The following is a 16,392-nucleotide window of genomic DNA, read 5'->3' as shown; positions in this document are numbered from 1 at the left end:
ACACCTCTGGACGCGTGGCTCACATCCAGCTGTACACGTGTCAGCATCTGGGCTGGGGTCGCAGGTTGTACCCAGCCCTACACGTGTCATCATCTGAGCTAGGATAACTCGAGCGTCACTTCTACTCTTCTCGCCATTCGACTAAGTTATCCATACAGGGAGTAACTCGGTGCACGGCTTTCCTTGGAGCGCGACCCTTTAAGTGGCGAGTACCGGGTGCCACCACGTGCACCATCTCTGTGGTCTCGCCTACCGCCATCACGATCTACTTCACTTGCACACCATGCATGTTCTGGAAAACTGTTCCCTCGACCCGACCTCTGGCCAGGGTGTGATCATCTGATAACCTCATCCTCCGCTGCTACGTGACAAACATATCACTCGTCTTCCATACTTGTACCTCTTGGAAACCTTAAATAAGCCTCTCGGCGATCTCTAACCACCTGATCTCCTAGTACTCATATACGGCGACTGTGACGCAACTCTGGTGACCGCCGGTTACGCACATTAGAGATCGGAGAACGCCACTTCAGCGATCGGCAACTATACTGACTTCCCGATTTACTTCCCTTCTGTCGACCAGATGTCCCGTTCAACACGTCTATATTGTCGCTTGCTGCCACGTCATCACACCCGATGACCTGATCGGTACAGTGTCCCCTAAATGAAAACATCTAAAAATCAACTCGAAAAATTATTTGTTATATTACATCATATACATACACATATCATTTGATCATCTATACTTACGAAAATTTAACTACACAATTCAAACCTTTATACTTATATTATTTTCTATTTTTCACATCTTAGTTTTTAAATATATTGTTAACAAATACTTCTTTTAAGTTAAGGGGATTTGACTCAAAGCCTTAAACTCCACCTTTTGTGATTTTATGCATAACATTTTTTGAATTTTAGATATAGATTCCTTGTATACGAAACCTAAGTTTGAATTTAAGAATAACTTAAAATAGAGTTTTGTACAAGAAATTATAAAATAAAACTTGTTTTTCATTTTTTTTTTTGTTATAAAGAAAAGCGGTTTGCTCTAAATAGTTTATTTTGCTTGTTAAGGTGCAAAAATTATGATTTTCCATGATTGTGACACGTGTATGATGAAAATATATAATTTTGAAAAACACTATGTTAGATGATAAGAATTTGATGTCCAGGTAATAAACTACGTGTAGATGGATAATAATTATACCAAATATTATTGTTGATTTTTGTGGTTGTTTTGTGTTATTTGAAAAATTTATAAAATATTAAATGTAACTAAAATTATTGTTTTGTTATCAACATCTAAAAAGTGAGAAACTTTTTGATTTTACTTTCCTTATTTTGAAAGTGATATTTTTATTATTTTATTATTTATCTATTTATTTTAATAATCAAAATAGCTAAAGGATACCATATTCCTTTTAAATGGTATTATTTATCATTCAATTAAAAAATTGACTGAAAATCATATTGTTTATCCTTTGGCAATTAAGCTTTGTGTGTAAATATATTAACTTTTTATATTGAAAATTTTGTAAGAAATGATCCATATTTTGGTATATATATTGTCATATTATTGACAATAATTATTGGAAACTATAAAAAGTATTATACTACTAAGTTCATTTGATTTCTGCTAAACTATCAAAAAAAGTTGAAATAAAATATGTCTATATAGTATGATAGTGATAAAGACACAGGTTAATTCTTAATCAGGTAAACAATAATAATTATTATTTTTTAATATTTAATTAACATCATTATTTATTATTATGCCAAATAAAAAAAATTTAAGTTGAATCCAAATCACTGGGAATCAATTCAAATTTGTGCATTTTCTGTCTCTGACACTCCTAATTTGTTCTGTTGTGTCTGTCGCAGTGATAGGTGGCACTCTTGCAGTGGCAAAGTTAAAGTTGATTCTCCCAACATCAAGAATCAAAAAATCAAACCATCACAAAAAAAAAAAAAAAAACGTAACAAACTCTTTGAGGTACACCGATAAACCACGTCATTTGTATAACCAAACCACGTCATTTGTATAACCAGTCCGAGTTGGCGACTCAGCAGCATCCATGGACGAGTCGGGTTCCGCTTCCACTCCGCTGCGTCCGGTGACAATCGATGGCGCCGAGGCCGACGCGGCGCTGGCGAAGTCGCGGTTTCTGACTCGGGAGGAGGTTCTCAGACGGCGGCTCCGGCGAGTAAAGCAGTTAGGGGTTTGCTACCGGACCCACTATTGGGCCCTAATGGAAGAGCTGAAGTCGAAGTACAGAGACTATAGCTGGACCTACGGGAAGAGCCCCTTCAAGGAGGATCACAATGAGAGCGACATCGACAATCAAAACGGCGGCGGCGTCTCTTCTCTTGGTGGCGGCGACGACATTGTGCGGTGTCGTTTCAGCGGCTGCAAGAATAAGGCCATGGCTTTGACGACGTACTGTCACGCTCATATATTGTCCGATTCCAAACAGAGGCTTTACCATGGATGCAAGGCCGTTGCCAAAAAGTGAGTTTTTTTGTTTTTTTGGTTTTTAAAATTCCGTTTTCTGATATTTTCAAATTGAAAATGCAATTATGGATGTTGAAGTGAAATTAGAAATTGCTTGGGGTGAAAAGCTAAAAATATAAAGAAATTTATATTGGAGTCGGTGTTGCTAGACCTCTAAGATTGGCTTTGTAGAGTGTTTTTGGGATTGGTTCAGCTTTAGGGTTTAGAAAAGACTTGGTTATTTTTTATTTCATGTAGTATAGAACTTCAGAATTAGGTGTTTGGGTAAGATGCTCAAGATTCTATGTTCAAGCATTTTCCCACCATTGTACAGTAAAAAAGTAGTTTTTTCCATGTGTCAGTTTGGTTTTGGAGGAATTTGTTTTCTAATTGAATATTAAATAGAAATAGGTACTATATCATTTGTGTTTCAACCACTGTGCACTTTAGAGGCTCACTTCTCTATCACATTATTTCATTTATGGGTACCTCAAATCAAACCGTTCTTGGGTTTATGAACCAAAAGATTGACATCTGTGAATCCACGTATTACTTAGGTAATTTTGATGCTCAAAATATACTCTATTAGAAAAAAGGTGCAACCTAATGACTACTGATGTCAGATGGAAGTTTTACAAAGAATGAATCCATTTCAAGACCAGACAAATTTCTCTTTCTGAAAAAGTAGTTTAATTCGCACTCTTAGAGTTTTCAGCACATTGCACTATACCGATCAACATGTCTTTATGAATTCAAATTCTGTACTGAAGTCTTCATACCCGTAATTGGTAAATCAATCTTTCTGTCCGTTTCCATGTGCCACAAGTCTTTGTGTTTTGAATCATCTAGAATAAGGATCTTGAGAGTTCATAGTTATCAATAATAAGAAAGAATTAATAGAAAAATATTAACCACTACCCATTGTGAGACTGATTCCTCAAAACTTGTAGAATATAAAGTTTTATCTATCTTCTTTTTATGTCTCTATACTTGATGAAAATCAAGATACACACTTAACCAAGCAGAGACAGACCGTGACTTATATTGGTTTTCTTTCGATATATATCATTGCTCTTGATAATCAATTAAACTTGATAGGTTCCTTCTCAAAAGCCACCCTCTTGTCATTATTAGGGCCATGTTCCTTCATTTTATTATTAAATCATATATCATATATATACATACATATATATATATATATATTATTTGCCACTCGCATGAAACATTTCTTACATATTTTTTTCTTTGAAATAATTACCAATACCTGGAGCAGACAACTTTACTGACACAAATCTTTTCTTTATTCAGTTTGCCAACAGGGCCTTCATTTTGTAATAAGCCTGTATTGAAAACCATGGTTCCTCCTGCATGCCCTACTCATCATCAATTCGGTGAAAGGTGTCTAGCTCGTGCATTAAGAAGGGCAGGGTATGGGAATGCTATCCCTTCTAATCGTAAGCCTACTGTGAAGTTACATGTAGTAGTTTCTGAATTTGTCCACCAAATCCAAAATAAACGAAAGCTTGCAATGAAGGAAACTGCTCCTAAAGTTGAGACTGAATAAAACTAATGTGCATATTATAGAATATAATATTGAATTCGTACTCATTTGGCAATGCATAGGATGGAATAAGTACCTCTGCACATGTATGCTTGTAATTTTTTCTGCCTGTAAGTACCTCTGCACATGTTTGTCTTTCATAGTCATATTCAATGAGCAGCATCATAGTCTATTCAATTGTTGTTTGTTCTTCAAGTAAAAAATTGTATATACTTCTAAAGCCTTCTGCATGGATTAGAAATCTCAAACCTAAAGTTTTTATTTAGGCGATCATATCATGTCAAACTCAATTCTGCTTACAATTATTTTTTTTGCAAAGGAATGTGATAAGAACCTTGGGATAATCACACCACAAAAGCTAGCTATTGTAGTTGGACCTCAAGCCCTTATAAACCCCACATTAGAATCTTATACATCCATTGTGGGATTCAAATCCAATACAAGTTGGCTATCCACGAGTCCTTTGACTAGTCTCGGGATAACACCTGTAATGACGGGTCCACACTGCATTGCTCGTAAAGTTGAGAGATGTGGTGGAAGGCTCCGATACCAATTGATAAGAACCTAGAGAATCACCCCACAAAATCTTGCAGGTGGAGAAAACAAGGTTTTATAAACCTTAAATTGGAATCCCATTCTTATAACGTGGGACTCAAGTCTAGTACCTTACAATTGAATGCTTACATCCCACCACGCTGAGTCTTGATGCCCACACAGGCCGACTATGCTCTACTCCTTTGACTAGTCTTGGCCAACACTACAGTGTTGGTCTCACCACCACAATGCTCGCTTGCAGTTAAGAAACATGATGCAAGGCTTTAATTCTAACTGATTTGAATCTTGGGAGAGTCACACAACAAAAGCTATCTATTGTAGTTGGAGAGCTAAAGGCCTTTCGGAATCCCATACGTCCAACATAAGACTCCAATCTTATACCTTGTTATTGAATCCTAACAACATCATATCATGTTATAGATATATATTTATAGCCTTTCGCACCAATCCTTTCACTAGAATTGGGCAAACACTGAATGTCAAAGTCACCTGTGTCACCTAAAACCTTGTGAGAATATCACCACAAAAGCTAACTATTGTAGTTGCAGAGCTCCAGGCCTCGTAAGCCCCACATTGGACTCAACTCCATGCCTTTCAATTGAATCCGAACAGAGTAAATGCACAAATTCCACACAATCTATTTTATTTGTTTAACAATATCTTTTGTGGCTCATAGATGAAAGAAGATCTGGTAGCAGACATTTAAGGTTTTGATAGCATGGGGAAGTAAAATTAACAAAGCTGTATTTATACTTACTGCATGGTGTGGGTATTATTGTTGTTATTTTCTTGTATTGTCAAGGGACTTATTTCCTAACTCCTAAATTAGTAAGCTCCCTGAGTGGTGCCTAAATCCTTCTACTCTACTTTATAGTTTCATTTCTGAACAATCAAATGCTTGCTATCATATCTTTAGTTGTTTACAACTACCTGGATCAGTGATTTGTTTATGGATGCTGGTTTTAAACCGATGTTAGTTGATGCAAGTTACTCGTTGTGAATATTTTGAGTGAAATTATATGGTCATGTTGGATAGGGAATTTCACATTTTTAATCTAAGGACCCGAACCCACCTTATATGTGAATTTAATAATAAAATGTGTTTTTATGTTGATCAAAAAAAGTTTGTAAATGCTATTTGTAGTTTGAGTTCCTTCATTTAATTATTTCAAATCTATGTTTAAGAATGAAAATGTTTGATTGCATTGTCTATTGGTTGGCCTTTCAAAAGTTTCTTAAAAGATTATTTCCACTAACTCATGGAGATAAAAAAAATCTTCTCGTTATTTGAGTGGTTTCTAGCAGCTCTGTCTATGAAACTAGGAGATCACGCTCCAGGTTTCTTCCAAAAGAAAGTAAGTCTCTTTCTTCATGCATCCTGTTAAATTTCTTCTTACACTCCATAATTAGATAAAATGATCAAAATGTCTCATCTAATTCCTCATCATTTTGGAAAGTTCTTTCTGGAATATACTAGGAAAGATTTATTTTAGAAAACACATTCTGGTATGTATACAATATGTTTTGGAAAATTTATTCTGAAAATTTTGTTCTAGGAAATGTTTTCCAGAAATATATATAGGTTATGAATTCTGGAAAGTGGAAATTCTGTTCCAGAAAATGTTTTTCCGAAATATATTTTATGAATTTTGAAAAAAATGTTCTGGAAATATTTCAAAAAAAAAGTAATCCAGAAATATTTTTAAAAAGCATAAAACAGTCTTTTCTGAAATTGATGGGTGTAGGGAGAAAATGTTGTTTGGGCAGTCCATCCAGAAGAGTGCACTGCAAAACTTTCTCTACACCACACCTATGACTCTATTTGCCCACCTCCATAATTTCATCTTGTATCTCCTAATGTTTTAAACATTCCGTATTGTTCTTGTCTCTTCAATACATTGACTTTATTTTTTTTTCTGATTTTATTATTTGAAATCATCTGGAATATATTTTAAAGATTTTTTTTGTTATAAATTATACAAGTATCTGAGTTACGATTTCAAACTGTCATCTTCAAGATCATAGAAAAATGTTAGTTTTGATAATTGTGATTTCAAGAGATAGAAAAATGTTACTTTTGATAATTGTGATTTCAAGAGAGAGAAAAATATTATTTTGACAATTGCATAGTTAAATACACACTTTATTATCTTTTAATTTTTTTTTTATTTCTTCACATGAACTCACATTCCAGTCAAAGATTTCTTTTGCTTTTAGCAGTATGTTGTCAATACATGCAAAATATAATTATATGTGAATGAATTAATTGTTCACCTTTCTTTTAATATAATTATGCAAAATATCTATATTATATGTGAATGAATTAATTTATTCTTTTGACAATCTAATAGTAAATTGTTCTATATACTACAATGGTTAAAAATAAAAGAATAATTCTTTACTAAAACGTGGATCATGTGAGGAGATGATTACAGCAGAGAGAAAGGGAAAGTACATTCCTGATTTGACATACTTAAATGCCTATCATTTTGAAAATATACATGCATACTGACACTGTATAATGTTGGTATTTATTGATAGAAATAGATGTGTTTGGCTTTGACAGGCAGAAACCAAATGAAACATAGACCAATTGTCAGAAAAAGAAAGGGCTAATTATTTTATATCATTTCACATAACTAACAATCTTCTGAAACTGATTGATGGAATTCCCATTTTGTTATTTTATGCTGCACTCATTATTATTTTCAAATGCGAGTCAGGTTTTACAAAATAATGTTCATCCTTTCTTCTGTACAGAAATTACAGTTTTGGTAAATATAACATTTTGAATTATGAAATTCTGATATTTTTTTAAATAGCATTTCGGAGGACACTCTTTTCTTTTTAAATAGTGTGTTGGTATTAGACACGAATATCGATATTCGTATGACACTCATAAGATATCTATTGGTGAAGTGTCTAATTCAAAAAATATTTGTTGTGTTTTTGATAATTTTAACACGGATCTAATACAATTTTAAAAATGAGAAATACATTAATTTTCTAAAAATTTAAATTTATTATATAATTTTTTATTATGATTATAAAAATAAAAAACAAATCTTTTTGAATCAATTATAAAAAATATTTTATTGCTAAAAAAACACTAAAATATATTTCGTGTACATAAATTTTTATTGTCAATTTATATAATATATAAATTCGTTGTTTTCATGACTTATATTTTAAAGTTTATATATATTTTTGTTAGTAACGGTATCGTATTAGTGTATGTGATACATAGATTATAGAATATATCAGTGTCTCCGGTAAATAGATTATAATATCGCTAACAAATTTCTTAATCCAGAATTGGTAAAACATTCTTTTCGAGTTTACAATTCAAAATTGCAACACGTGCTGCTTTTTCTAGATATCACCTTTAATTTTTCGTACTTGTATTATATCCTATGAATTGTAATATTTAGAATATAATTTTTTTTTCAGAAATTATAAAATATATTTCGAACTATTCTCTTCAAATGGTTTCTGAATACCGAAATCTAAAATAAAATCCTACCCATACAAAAAAAAAAGACAATATATTTTTTTTAAAAATTAGGAAGATCGTGGGAAAATTATTGGGTGAAGAAAAAAAGAGCTTATTTGTAAGAAAGGATATACAATTTTCTATTGAAGTTAGGATTTTTTACTATTTCTACTTAGTAATGATATCTCCAATGTTTCAAACCAGTTTTAAAGGTCAGGCTTTAGTCTTATATCAAACTCTCATTAAAGGAAGTTGATGTGATATGATTGAGATTTTAAAATTAAGAATTGAGTATTATATTATAAGAATTTGAGTCTTAATAATAAAATGTAATATTTTTAATACCGATAATCATATAATTTCTTTTTGTAAAACATTGAAGAGTAAATAAAAATTTGTGAATTCATATAAAATCATACAATTGGAGCATAAATTGAAAAAATATGGTGAGTTACTTAAAAGTTCATGGTAAAGAAATTTATGTATATAGAAATTAAGAATTTATTTGAAGTCTATATATTTAAATTAATGAAACTTATTTGAAGTAAAATAATTTTTCAGTATAACTCCCATTTATTACCTAGGGTTAAAGTAAGAGTATTATTTTGATAGTAAAAAAAATATAGAATATCAATGTTGGAACTCCCATTGATTTTACATGTGCACATATTTAAATATAATTTCAATAAATTTTTTATCTAACTTTGCATTTTAAAAAATTCTTGGACTAGATAATTTTTTTATAAATAACTTTATAATTTATTATTTAAATTATAATAGTACTTTAATTTTGTTAAATGTTTTTTGGATTTTTTTTTAACTAATCATATATTAATAGTTAACTAATAATATATTTCATATTGCACCAATTGTGTTGTAACGAAAATCAAGTGGTAAAGTGATAATTGAAGAATTTGATTCTAGCAAGAGTATTGTTGAATGGTAAATTTTACAAAGTACATTAATTATCTTTAAGACAATGATTAGGTGAGTCAAATCACAATATGTTAAAGCAAAGTCTAATAGTTTCATAATTTTGATTAAATGATTGTCACAACAAAGTATAAAACAGGAGAATGCTTCATTTGTAAGATAATGAATTATAAAATATAACAAATTATCTAAGATGCAAGTATTTTGTTTGTCAGACAATATAACAATATATAGTCTTTGCTTTGTCTGATCGATAAAGTCTTTATCTAACATTAAGTGCCCACAGTCTTTATGCATATGTTGTACCTAACGAAAATATTCTTAAAGCTTATTTTTGTATTGTAGGGAATGCAATCGTCTTCTATTTGCCCAGATGATCTACGCAAGCATAAGTCTAGATCAAGATCTCTTGGGATACGAGCTAAGGTTGTTTTGTTTCAATAACCATCCCAACACAAGCTTATGTCAACTATGGTCCATCCATATGCCTCGTACGATCTTTACTTTTACTTCATTTTAAGTTAAAATGTTTCTGACCTCATGCTGATAAGTACTGCTAGCTATCGGGATGTGCTTGGGAAGGAGATTGAAATTTAAAGTTGCACGGAGTGCATTTAATGAATCTATGCGTCCACACTCATCAAACATTATAAGATGAAGGTATCTGAGTTCAAAGGCTCTCAACGACCAGAAGAGGGTTGCCAACAACTCTTTCTTTCAAGCCTTATATAAAGTTATCATTCGAAGAAAAATACACAAAAGAAAACTATTGCTAAGTGTTAAAATGTTGCCATAATCTTTTTGCGCTCATGAAAGCTTTGTAGAGAATATTGTTTTTTCGTTTAGCAAACTAAAAGAGAGTTCATATCTTTGTTTACGTCGTAAGAAACTAATACTCTCTAATGCGAAAACCATTATGATATTTTTTTTATCACATCTTTATACAAATCGTATTTTTCTTAGCCAAGAGTGGCTACATTCCAAACAATACTCAATGTATTAGCTAAGAGTGATTGTTTTCCGAATAATACTTTGATTTAACAATAGATGGTTGTTGTCCAAATAATATTGTCTTAGCTAGAAGTAGTGTGTTCCAAACAATACTTACTGGGTTATCCATGAGTTACTGAGTTCCAAAGAATACTTAGGTTATTTATCCAAGAGTGGCTAAGTTCCAAAAAATACTCGTGCTTTTATCCATGAGTGGCTTCATATCCAAAAAAAATACTTGGGTTATTAAGAGTGGTTGTGTTCCAAATAACACTTAGTTTGTAGCTTGCAAGAGCAGTTTGAGTAGTGAAACTCAATCAGTCATTAAGAATTGGACATTGTCTACACTATCACACAAACCAGTATAAAGTTCACAACATGAATGACATATTATCATATCACACTAACTAAAAGAATGAGAGCTTTACGAACCAAATCTTTTTTTACAGAATTTTTGTCAAGTAAAACTATCATCTAATTGTGTATCATCAGACGATATATTGTGAAAGTTTTAGAAAGTTTTAAAATACAATTTAAATCTTCCTTCTTGTGTTTTGACTTGTTTTCACTTAATCAAATTGTGACACTTGGACTACTACACAGTTACGTAGATATATTAGTTATAGTTTTTGGCCTAATGGTAAGTTTTTGATCCAACAATTGGTATCAAAACTAAGGTTACAAGTTTGATTTTTAGTGAGGAAATTGTTGCAGGTGAAATTGTTGAGTTGCGCCAATTGTTTCGTAGCGGAGGTCAGGTGGACCAAGTCACAATCAAAGAATTTGATTCCTAGTTGAGCAATTACTGATTTTTGAAGGATGTAGGAATTGTCCCGTGTTGGAGGCCTGATGGGCAAGTTATAATCAAGTCGTGACACTTAATTTGTTACACTCTTCAATAGAAAAAAATTATGCTTTAACTATTAACTATAACTTTTAGTTTAATGATAAGTGTTTGATCTAACATAATTTACAAACATACATCTACTTGTAGTCACAAAGATACATGAATCCTTAATCATAACACCAATTAACAATTTAATTTGCCATTCACATTTTTAGAAAGACTCATATTAAGCACGTCCTACCAAAGACTAAAACCTAACCCATTAAAAGTGTCTTGAGAATCCGCTCTCATCTTCTTACATTAGAGTAGTTCATAGACATATAACCTGATTGACAAACTTCTTTCAATTTCTCACCACTTGATGTTTTAATCTACTTGATCCGATCATTAGTGAAACATATATAAGATAGACATTGTTAGAATATATGACTTTGAATGAGAGGGGGGTGAATTGTTTAAAGAAGATTTTTGTAAACTTTTAAGCCTAGAATGAAAATACTTCAAGAAAGCCTTGATTAAGAAATCATTTTTTCAAAACATAAAGCAAAAGGCACAATACTGGTAAAAAAATCGGTTGTTTTAACGAAACAATCGGTTGTTTATACCAGTTAACAAATATCAAAACTGAATTTAAAGAGTTAGGGAAAGAGAGATTGCACACAGAAATTTATACTGGTTCACTCCAAATCCAAAGCTACATCCAGTCTTCTCAGAAACCCTGAGGAAATCCACTAAGCAATCACAACTTGATCACTTACACAACAACCAAGAGAATGACCTTGAACACCTCAAGAAACACATTCTTCTTGGCCAACACACCAACACCAAGATTGCTGATCTTGATCCCCTCAAGAACACACAACCAATCTCAGCAAACACAGAAACGAAACTTGTTTCACAGAGTACAAGGATTACACTTGTTACAGAAGATAATCTGAAATCAATACAAGCAGAATCCTATTCCATAGACTTTGATCAATCACAAACTTTTTGCAATCTCAGCTCTTTGAAAAACTTAGAAAACTCTATTCAAAATTCTTGTTTTTACAAATTTGTTTTTCTGAATATATTCAAAGATGTAGTTTGTTATCAAATCTTAACAAACTCTTAAATTGCATTAAAAGATTGGTCAAAGCATTTAATGACTGGAGCGTAAGCAGTTAAATCATTTAAAGCTCAGTCAAAGATAAAACAGTTTTTTCTGTTATGGTCCCAAAACAAACAATCGGTTGTTTCTTCGAATCAATCGGTTGTTTTGGTTCTTAACAATTCAACCATTTGAAAAATAGTTTTCAATCTTTTTCTCAAAACATCTAAGTATAAACAATCGGTTGTTTCGACAAAACAATCGGTTGTTTTAACTTAGTTTGAAAACATTTTACTTTTACAAAGATTGAGATGCTTATGCTTTAGATTCGATTAAGGGGTGGATTACAATACTCAAACTACCCCAGAACTATACTAAACCAGCACAGCAACACCAAACACAGCCAAGGCTTCAACATCCTTCAAAGGGTTTGGATTCTTCAAAGCTTGAACACCACTTGGTTCAACAGACATATCTCATATTAATCATATATATCAACATATACAATTAATATCATGGATACGTTCCAATATAACATACTGATTATTAATGTCAATATAACATTTTTATTAATGTTAATAATTTGTACTACTCGACCCAATAAAATACAGAATATTAATGTCCATATAACAGCATGGAAATATCACAGCCCAAAGAAACCGAGTTGTTGTTATTTATTCTCGTATAAGATAGGAGCAAACAACACGGCTTGGTGTGTTGCTTTGCCAAAACCCTTTTTAAAACCTTCAACACTTGCTAAGGCTAGCTCGACATTCAACTTATTTAAATCTTTTTTTTCTTTCAGGGGCATTTCTTACTTTTCTTGCATTAAATGAGCGATTCGAGTCGCAACCTCCTTCTTCTCTTTTAGGAATTGATCAGAGGTTGCCTTCAGTTTGGTCTTGTCCAAACCCTTGACCTTCTTGGCATTTTTTGTGGCTTCTCGGGGGAGCTGCATTTCATCCTCTAGAGTTTTAATATGAGTTGCACTTTGAGCGAGCTCTAACAACCGTACTTATTCAGTAGCATTTGCTTCGGCCTTAAACTTCAATAATTCATGTGTCTGCTCCTCAAGTACTTTAATGGGGCTTCTCCCTCCATGTTTTCAGCCAACTTTTTCTCACAATGGTTGTCATCTTTACATCAATACCATTTAGGCTCTCCAACGATCCCACATGGTCAATTAACTCGATATCATATTCAATGGGGAAACCACCACTATAAGATATTGTATTGGTGTGCATTCCTACATGCCAAAGGTGTAGAGCATGGAAGCTTTGATGATTCAAATTTGTGTTGAAAGTTTCTATGTTGATGTTGTGCTGCTTTTGGATTAAGCTTAGTCTAGGGTGTTTAGAAATTTTGTAAAAGATCATTCCTAGTCCATTGCACAAAGCTAGTTCAATCTTTTTAAAAGAGAAAAGTGTTTTTCTAAGCAAAGGGAAAAACAACCGGTTGAAACCACGATATAATCGGTTGTTTGTCACTTGGCTTGGTTGAAGGTTTTCAAAACTGTTTTTGACTTGGATAAATAACTTACTAACCAACTCAATCGATAAAAACGACATTTCAACCAGTTGATTGTCACATTTCATAACAGCTTTTCAAAAACCGGTTAATCTGTTTTTCATTTGAATCAAAACTGTTTTGGCTCATGATTGTTGTCTTGAACGGCTAGTTTTGAGAGCTATAAATATGGCTTTCCTTTCAAAACAAATAACAACAAGAGAGATGTTAAATACAGTGAGATTGAGATTTTTTTTAGAAAATTTTTTCAAAGGTTCGCAAGATTGCTATGTAGCTGTGCATTGGTTCAAGGTCTGATCATAGGAGCTCTGTGATTCCTGTAAATCCAGGTGTAATTTGTTCTTTTCTTATTCTTGTAATATTTTCTTTTATATACTTGTGAAGTGTGTAAACCTGTAAGGTCAGAGAGTGTTCTGACTAAGGTTGTGTGTTTGGCAAAGAAGGTGAGTGGTTCTTGTGGTATCTAGATCACCTCTTTGTGGTTGTGTGAATTGTAATATGTGATTGGTTACTAGTGGAACCCAGTGGTTGTTCTGGAAACTGGATGTAGCTCAAGGTTGAGTGAAGCAGTATAATTGGCTGAGTAATTTCTCTCTCTCTCTCTCTCTCTCTCACACACACACACACACACACTCACTCACTCCTTATTAATTGTTTTATTTGAATTGGTTCTTGCTACTGCCATAAATAACTGGTTAAAACGAAGTTTCAACCGATTGAAATTCTGCAAACAGTTTTAATTACATTGTTTGATTGACTTTCTTGATTGTTTCTTCTGTGATTGTTAATAAAGTTTCATTCTTATTCAATCTTTGCAAAAATATTTTGATAAACAGTTCACCCCCTCTTGTTTAAGCCATTAATTCCAACAAAAGGGAGTTAGATCCTCAAGTTGTTGTATAAATATGCTCAAGACAAGGAGCCTTACTACTCTTCCATGGTAAATGACGCCAGGCGGGGTTGAGGAGGGAGCATTACTCGGAACCAAAACTTGAATGGGTTGAAAAACAACTCGAGTCGAGCTTGTTCCTTCGTCTATTTGACCTAAAGGGTTAGAGAATAGTTTATTTATCACCTTCTCTTTCACTGCATTCGAAGGCTGAGTAGTGTTAGTTAGCCCAGGCCACGTGGGAAGATTTGAAGGGCTACCATTCGAATGCTCGGAATCATTGAGATCCTATACGTCTCATCAGACTAGGCAAACATCTTTCGCAAATAAAAAATTTTACCCATGATTTATGAAGAATAAAAAAAATCATTTATGAATACTAACAAACCTAACATAGTCAATAAAGAAAAATTAAAAAAATAAAATATACCTATAAACATGGCTAAGGGGTCATCGACTAGAGAGGTGTTTAGAAGGCCTTGACAAAGACTTTAAAAGTTCAATGTCATTCTTTTCCACAGAAGAAACGAGTCGAGGAGATCTAGACTTGAATTTTGATGGACATTGCTAGTACACTAGAAACCGAGGATTGGAATTAGAATAAAAAAAGTATCTCTTGAATGAAGAGAAGTACACGATAAAAAGAGACTCATAGTGAGCTCCATTCAAAGAAACCCAACCAACCTCGACACCATACTTCAATTGATAAAAATATATAAAGGTATTTACACTTGGTTGGATGTGCATATGAGTACACAAATTTTGAAAGGTCTTTAGGAAAGCCTAACTATTTGGGTGGAGTTGACTTAGGGCCACATGAATCTCAATAAAAATCGACATTCAAATTGGATAAGTGAAAAGAATGTCTAGTTCTTTAAAGAAGTATTCATAGAAAAAATCTTCACCATTGTCGTAGAAAAGTCATTAGTTATGGCATCTGTTTAACTTCTTCCATCATGAAGAAAGAAATAACACAACAAAGTGGCTAAGGATTTGTTCTCGTCGGTTGACTTGGTTTTCGTTTGACTCCAACGACAGCTTCAGGCCCCGCCTGTCTCCTCCTTCGCATGCACTCTTCTTGGTTGAGGAACGTTGTACCTGTAGAGACAAAGGGCGCTCTGGCGGTCGTTTGCACTCTGACGCCCAAGTCAGTACTAGGGAAAAGAAACGATAAGTGAATAAAGTAGTTCCAGTCTTAGAAACGGTGTACCTTGCTAGGGTTCTTACCACCTTTTATATAGGTTGTAACTAGGGTTACTTCTGTTCCGTTACCCATATATAGGGTTCCTGCATGGCCATCTATTCTATGGGTGCCCTGAGTATTCACGTGTCATGCATGCAATCTTCCCTTGGAAATCCTAACCCTAACGGACCTCAGCGCCTCCAAGGAACACTTTCTTGTGTTGTACCCGTATGTACCATACACACCCCATGCATGATCCTCTCGTGACTTAGGTTTTTTTCTTATATCTGGGTGTTTAACTAGTATCTGATATGAATTATGGGACCCACCTTACGTGGCCCACCATTACTATCAGACATCGATGTCTGATGTCTGATGTCTGATGTCTGATGTCTTTCTCTAGTGTCGATGTTTGAGGTCTTTCTCTGGCGTCGATGATCGAGGACTGATCGATACAGGATTATTCAAAAGACCAAGCAAACTTAACACTGAACCAAGTTTCTTTTGGCCAACAACTCAACAAGCTACATGACAAAGAATTAGGTATTCAATTCATTTTAGCTACTAATTCAGTAAATCAACTGCTGCTAAAAACGAAAGAACAAGCAAAATCAGTAACTATATTTGGAATGAGGTTCATTCAGGAATGCACCTTACATATAAACTCAAATGAAGTTTTATAACAAAAACTAACTCAATTGAATCAAAATTTGCATTGATAAGAATTGAAATGCCAAGTGAGTAACTAAGAAAAAAACAAAATCAAAACACCAAATACAAACTCTCAAAATCCAAATAAAATCATCAAATTCACAAAATCCATCAACCATAGA

The 16,392-nt window shown here is 33.1% G+C and overlaps 1 protein-coding gene across 1 annotated transcript; it reads left to right on the top strand.

Moving 5' to 3' along the window:
- Nucleotides 1-1,820: 1,820 nt before the first annotated feature.
- Nucleotides 1,821-4,232, top strand: LOC137837227 (uncharacterized). The gene is made up of 2 exons (XM_068646163.1): nt 1,821-2,512; nt 3,803-4,232. Exons 1-2 carry the CDS (start codon nt 2,079-2,081, stop codon nt 4,056-4,058), a joined length of 690 nt encoding a protein of 229 aa, XP_068502264.1. The 5' UTR covers nt 1,821-2,078; the 3' UTR covers nt 4,059-4,232.
- The last annotated feature ends 12,160 nt before the right edge of the window (nt 4,233-16,392 follow it).

The sequence above is a fragment of the Phaseolus vulgaris genome, chromosome 4, assembly GCF_000499845.2.
Source record: "Phaseolus vulgaris cultivar G19833 chromosome 4, P. vulgaris v2.0, whole genome shotgun sequence".
NCBI lineage: Eukaryota > Viridiplantae > Streptophyta > Magnoliopsida > Fabales > Fabaceae > Phaseolus > Phaseolus vulgaris.
The sequence above is the reverse complement of the archived record's forward strand: the minus strand, read 5'-3'. Positions and strand labels throughout refer to the sequence as shown.

Coding starts and splice junctions, on each gene's coding strand:
- LOC137837227 (XM_068646163.1), top strand. CDS start 2,079: ATGGACGAGTCGGGTTCCGCTTCCACTCCGCTGCGTCCGGTGACAATC. Junction 2,513..3,802: donor TGCAAGGCCGTTGCCAAAAA/GTGAGTTTTTTT, acceptor TTCTTTATTCAG/TTTGCCAACAGGGCCTTCAT.